The 6,723-nt window shown below is 47.4% G+C and overlaps 1 protein-coding gene across 4 annotated transcripts in view; it reads left to right on the top strand.

The window, feature by feature from the left end:
• Rtf2 (replication termination factor 2) overlaps positions 1-6,723 on the top strand; it is a 69,661-nt gene that overhangs the window by 31,244 nt on the left and 31,694 nt on the right. For 2 of the 4 annotated variants that reach the window (XM_008842618.3, XM_008842613.3), the window contains exons 4-5: positions 1,423-1,562; positions 4,055-4,133. In XM_008842618.3, coding sequence (XP_008840840.1) covers positions 1,423-1,562; positions 4,055-4,133 — 219 coding nt within the window. Of the gene's footprint in view, positions 1-1,422; positions 1,563-4,054; positions 4,236-6,723 lie in introns of all 4 variants that reach the window. The other 2 variants (XM_029568188.1, XM_029568184.1) reach the window with 1 other exon arrangement.

The raw sequence follows: 6,723 nt of genomic DNA, 5'->3' as shown, positions 1-6,723 counted from the left end.
ATTGAAGTAACCGGATTGATTTTGTCTTCAGGATTTCCCACAGAGGCCCAATTCAGATGAGGGTAAGATGTTTTCAGGCTTTCTCCTCAGGTCTGGATCCCTCTAGGAATGATTTTGGCCTGGAGAATTTGGGAGTTGGACTGGCCTGGGAGCTGGGCCCTAGAAAGATGCTGGCCTAGGCAGCTGGTGGCCATGCCACCCAGATGCAAAGGCATTCTCCTAAGGTCTGGATCCCTCCAGGAAAGATTTGGCCTCAGGAATTTGGGAGTTGGACTGGCCTGGGAGCTGGGCCCTAGAAAGATGCTGGCCTAGGCAGCTGGTGGCCATGCCACCCAGAGATGCAAAGGCAGATGGGGCGGGAAGAGGCCCCAAGGACTCCTGGGGACTGCACTGAGGAGCTGGGTTGGTCTGGATGCAAAGGATCAGGAAGAAGAAAGGTTGGCCTCTGTGTCCCGGAAAGAGGCTGGAGGGTGGTACAGGCCCAGGGAAGTAGAGGGAGGTGAGGGTGGGGCTAGACCCAGAAGCAGTGCTCCCAGGGACCAGAAAAGGCACTGAGTTGGTCTGGATGAAGAGGATCAGTAAGCAGTAGTGGTTCCCCAGGTGTCTGGGGCCTCAAGACAAGGAATGGGACAGGACCCAGGCTAGGGGGAGAGACGGGGGCAGGGGTGTGTGAATGAGGCTGGGGGAGTCAAGGCGCGGAGGGTGTGATGGACTTACCCCGGAGAGAGGCCTGCAGGTCAGAGAGAGCCCTAGAATTATTTTTTAAAAAGTTTTCATTACATCTTATTTATTTTGGGTGTGTGTATGTGCACATATGTACATATGCCACATCATGCTTATGGAGGTTAGAGGGCAACCTGTGGGACTAAGTTCTCCTTTCACCATGTAGGTCCTAGGTCATTAGGCTTGGCAGCAAGTGCCTTTACCCACTGAGCCACCTTGTCAGCCCCTAAAGTGGAATTCTGAAAACCTAAACATCGGTGTCTTGGAATAGGACTGTTTTCTGGTTGAAACAAGCCATCAGGTTGTGGCCCCTCAGACTTTATGGTTATGCAAATGTGGGAGGTTAGTGCTGTGGAGCAGCCCCAGTGAGGGTCTGTCGAGAGAAGCAGCCCTTTCTTGATGGACCTAAGCTTTCTCTTAGTGCACTACTTTTTTGATAGGAGAACTTTTCCTTAAAGTGCAAAATATTTGTAAAATGGAAAGTACATACTTAATGCACAATCTCTGACTTAGGTTGATTTAACTTGTGGTTTTTGTTTTTTCTTTTTGGGGGTGCAAAAGTGATGGGCTTTCAGTAGAAATCACTCCTTGATTCCATGCCAGCAATGGCCTGTGGCTGAGTTGCAGTGCTCTGTGGGTTCGGGATGTTGGGTTTGCTTTCACATCAGTCTCATCGGCATTATTGATGGTTTTTCACAGAACGTGACGGAACTGAAGCTCTCTGATAACCCCGCCTGGGAAGGGGGCAGAGGAAACACTAAGGGTGACAGGCATGATGACCTCCAGCGAGCACGTTTCATCTGCCCTGTTGTGGGACTGGAGATGAACGGGCGACACCGGTGAGTGGTAACATGGGATGGGCAAGCTGGCCTGCTCTCTTTAGGGTTTTCCTGGGTCCTGGGGCTCACACAGCGCCGTGGAGAAAACCGCCCAGTCGCAATGGGCCCCTTCGCCAGTGGCCATGGCACTGCCAGCTCTGCTCCGCCTGTGGCTCTGATCTCTGCTCTGCACGTTAGGACAGAAATGTGGGGCTTGAAAAAGTTCTCAGGTGACACTTAAGAGCCCTGAGCTTGGTTCTTTGACTGTCTTTTCTTAGGGAACAGAAAGCAAGGACAGCTCGTTCCATGAAACAACTCCCATTCCTTAGGATCACCCAAGTTTATGCAGCAGCAAACCTTGTTAGAGTGTGGCGATGGTGAGCCAGAGCCCCAGCTGATAACCATAACCTGCTTTGCACACACAGCCTCTAAGAAGAGGAAATCTTGGGGTTGAGATTTACATTGTAAACAAGTGACCTGGGCTCGTGTGTGCCTTGTAAGATGTCTCACTTTGCAAAGGTGTGTGGGCCTTTCCCCATTGTTTAGAATCTTTAATAAGAGATAGTCCAGACTACCCTCCACCTGTAACCTGAGACACATTGGAAGGCAATATTTTTACTGTTTGCATGTGACAGCGGAGAAGGCATCTTGCATCAAAGCACCCGTGTGGGCTCTCTGGTGTTCTTACACTATTGTGGATGCTCAGGCAGCTGCCATGCGGGGAGCTTGTCATGTGCAGCAGTGTACAGAGTGTGATTTCGCACTCTGACTGTGACAGCCTGGAGCCTCATGATTAGACAGAAGGAGAACATAAGACCCAGGGACTTCTTTTAAGAAATTGGTTTATTGGGGCTGGAGACATGGCTCAGCAGTTAAGAGCACTGGCCGCTCTTGCAGAAGACCCACGTTCGATTCCTAGCACCCACATGGTGGCTAACAACTGTTGGTAACTCCAGTTCCAGGGAATCTGATGCTTTCTTCTGACCTCCATGGGCATTGCAAGACACAGGTATACTTAGAACTATGCAGGCAATATATCTATACACATAAAATAAAGCAATAAGTAAATAAAATTTTAAAAAGAAGAAATCGATTTATTTTATTATTGTGTGTATGTATATGTGTTATGTGGGAGGGAATGTGCCTGCCACACGTGTATATAGAGGTCAAAAGACAACTTTGTGAGTTAGAATCTCCTACTTTTACATAGATTCTGAGGATCAAACCCAAGTTGTCAGAGTTGTGTGGCCTTAGCCCACTGAGCTGTCTCAGTAGTCTGACTTGTGCCTTTAAGGATTATCTTCTTCTGCCAGGCGTGGTGGTGAACACCTTTAATCTGATCACTTGGGAGGCAGAGGCAGGCGGATCTCTGTGAGTTCAAGACTAGCCTGGTCTACATAGTTCCAGGCCAGCTGGGGCTACAGGGAGACCCTGTCTCAAAAAGACCAAAAAAAAAAAAAAAAAAAAAAAAAAAAAAAGAGAGAGAGAGAGAGAGAGAGATTATCTTCTTGTGTAAAGTGTCTGAAATTAAACCATTTAGGAATCTCTCAGTCCTCAGTCGTTGGATCAAGGAAAAAATATTCTCTGGAAGCATGCAGGCTTACTTACCTAACCTTGTCCCAGTTTATCCTCATATATATGAAGAAAAGTGAAAGTCACATGATATAGGGGGCTGGAGAGATAGCTCAGTGGTTAAGAACACTGGCTGCTCTTACAGAGGACCTGGGTTTGATTCCAGCACCCACATGGCAGCCAACAACCCTCTGTAACTCCAGTTCCAGGGGATCCAGCACCCTCTTCTGACCTCTGGGGACATTGCACGACATGGGTGCACTTACATACATACAGGCAGTGTACTCATACACATGAAACAAAAATAGTAAAATATTTTTAAAAATAAAGTCATATGACATAATTTTGTTTTTATTTATGTGAATGTGTGTCTCTGTATGTTTGTGCATATGTGAGTGCAATTGCCCAAGGAGGCCAGAAGAAGGTGTCAGATCCCCTGGAGCTGGAGTTACTGGCAGTTGTAAACCACCATGTGGATGCTGGGAACTGAACCTAGGTCCTCTGCAAGAACAAGTGCTCTTAATCACTGAGTCACCTCTAGCTTGTTTTTACTTTTTATTTTGAGATGGGATCTCACTAAGTTGCCCAGGGTAGCAATGGACTCCCTTGTAACCCCAGCAGTCCTTGAACCTTTGGTCCTCCTGCCTCAGACTGGGATTACGGCCCTCCTGCTAGGCCTGGTTTCCACCTTCTCTTACATTGTCACTACATTGTTAGAGTCCTCCCAGTATTCCAAGAATGCTCCTGTGCCTAGCACACACTTGAAGTGTCGCCTCCTTGAGCTCCCATTCTTGCACTTGCTAGACAAGAGCCCCTCTGCCTGGCTGTGCCCCGCCCCTGGCATCCTAATAAGGTGAAACGCACCCTGTACCTCTGTGTAAGCTGATGTGAGCATTGGTTTCGGTGCTTGCTCAAGCCTTTCTCCACCTTGGTCTCCCCAGGTTTTGCTTCCTTCGGTGCTGCGGTTGTGTGTTTTCCGAACGTGCCTTGAAAGAGATAAAAGCTGACGTTTGCCACACGGTGAGTTCCCGCCACACCACATTTGTCCCTTCTTGGTGGCTGAGGGAATCAGCAGTGTCCGTTTGTCATCACATCCCTAAGTTCCTCTGGAACACGGATCTAGTAAGTTGCCTTCTCCCCCCCGGCTCTTCGCTGCTTCAGTACAGACTCAACAGACTTGGCTGTTCCTGGGCCTGCCTCCCCCATTCCCATCCCTGGCTGTGCCTCTCTTCTGGACACTGGGTTACTGTCTGACTTGTCAGCCCGGTGGGCCCTGCTCCTGAGCCTTGCTCTGCATACCCTGTCGTTAACCCTCCTTCCCACTCCCTGAGTACCTTGCTAGCTCCCTGGTCTGATCATAGCAGAGCTGTGTATTTCTGTGTCAGTTTCCCCACCGCACTAGGAGCTTTGGAGGGTCTTGATCGCCACTGCATGACCCCACATGTGCTCATGTGAGGGATGTACATCTTGTGACAGCAAGCCATCTTAGCCCACTCCCGGAGACACCTGATGACGGCGTTCGTAGCCGGTGCTGCCCAGGACCTTGGCCTCTTTGTTGCTCTTTTGGCCCTTGTAAAGCCTGGCGTTTAGTGTAGTGTCATGGTTACCAGCCACTCCTGACTGTTTACTTGGCTTGGGTGTGCTTAGGCCCTGTCATGGATTACTCCCTCTGACAACCAAGTTCGCAGCTTTTGGTGAAGCCCTTCCCCAAGCCCTGGCTGGTAGGATGTCCTGGAGGAAGAGGTCTCGGATGTTCTGGTTTGCAGATTCCCACTCCAGCTGGAGCAACACTGGCAGAAGTGAGTCTGTCCTGGGATGTGCTTAGAAGGAAGAACACAAGGAAGCATAACTGAGGGAGCATCCGCCACAGCGTGCTCCATGACAGCATCTCGAAAGTATGAGCTCAGAGCTGAAGGCTCCAAGGTGCCAGCAAAGCTTGGGCAGTAACAGTGGTGCGGCAGCTAAGTGACATGACGACAGGACAGTGTGGCTAGGCGGAGGGCAGGAGAGGAAACATAGTGGGGCGTCAGAGTGGACAGCCATCTTAGACTAAAACAGTCACGTTAGCCTTTTCTTTTAAAGAAAGGAATGGCTTTGGGAATTGGCTGCCTAATTTAGCAGGCGGTATTTATGAGTCCCCTGTTGAATGTGATGGCACAGGTGTTGTGAAGGGAAATAATACATTTTTTTAAATTTTTACAATATTGAGAATTTCATACATATATTTTAGGTGTTTTGATCAAACCCATGCCCACTCCCTCCCCTCCAGCAGTCCCCCCTCTGAAGAGGTAACCCTAAAATCTTTTAAGGATTAGATACAAGCTCCCAAATGCTTTTACATTTTTGGCTTTTGGAACAGAGTATGTTGCTTAGAGGCCCAAGGACATTTTGACTTTTAACCAAGAAACTGGCTACTTTTCTTTGGCGTCTTTTTACCCTAACTGCCTAGCCAATTCCTACCTCCTATTCTTACCATGCCATCCTCTGAAGGGGTTACCCAAATTGCCAATAGGGAATAGGGATGCAGACTGCTCTGGCTTCTTCCATGCTGAACAGGGACGCAGGGTGAGACAATTAGAGTACCCCTTCAGTGGGTCTATCTAAAAGACTCCCCCCCCCCAAAAAAAAAGATTCCCAAATTTTATAACTTTTGTCTCTAAGGGGAGAAGAAAGTCCTTGAATCATGAAGCAAGAGTAATTAGCATTACAAGTTCTAGACAGGGATCTAGAAAAAAGAACAGGGCAATTTTCAAATGTTCATATGAGAGTCCAGTGGAGTTTCTTGACAAGTGCTTCCAAAAGCATCCCTCTGTTGGGTTATTCCTCATTTTTCTTTTGTCTTCCAAGGCTGGACTAGTTGGCTGGAAGAGTGGCTGGATACTCCGGTAAGGGTCGAATGACCCTACTTGGCATTCCTTTAATGAATGAGCACAACCATCAACAAGCCCAATTGTGACTGTGTTTAGCAATGGTAGTTATTTCATGCAGAAGGGACTTCTATATAGCATCATCTTATTAAAAGGACTGGAATTTAAAAGGATTTGGTGCTGGGAGCCACGTATGAGGGAGAATATACGTCGATTATTTTTTTTTCTGAGTCTGTGTTACTTCACTTAGTATAACAGTTTCTAGATCCATCCATTTACCTGCAAATTTCATTATTTCTTCTTTCTTCACTGCTGAATAGAACTCCATTGTGTAAATATACCACATTTTTGTTAACTGCTTGTCAGTTGAGGGACACTTAGGTTGCTTCCATCTCTTAGCTATTGTGAAAAGAGCAGCAACAAACATGGTTGTACAAGTGTCTCTACAATAGGATGAGTTCTTTGGGTATATGCCAAGGAGTGGTATAACTGGGTCATATGGTAGGTTCATTTTTAGTTTTTTAAGAATTCTCCACTGTTTTCCATAGGAGTTGTACAAATTTGCAATCCCACCATCAGTGAATGAACGTTCTCCTTTCTCCCCATCCTCACCAGCATTTGATATCATTTGTTCTCTTGATCCTAGCCAGTCTGATTGGGGTAAGGTGATACCTTAGGGTGGTTTTAATTTGCATTTCCTTAATTACTAATGATGTTGAACACTTTTTGAGATGTTTCTTAGC

This window comes from Nannospalax galili, unplaced genomic scaffold, assembly GCF_000622305.1.
Source record: "Nannospalax galili isolate Female #2095 unplaced genomic scaffold, S.galili_v1.0 scaffold231, whole genome shotgun sequence".
Lineage (NCBI taxonomy): Eukaryota > Metazoa > Chordata > Mammalia > Rodentia > Spalacidae > Nannospalax > Nannospalax galili.
Note: the sequence above shows the minus strand (reverse complement) of the source record. Positions and strands in the feature narration are given on the sequence as shown.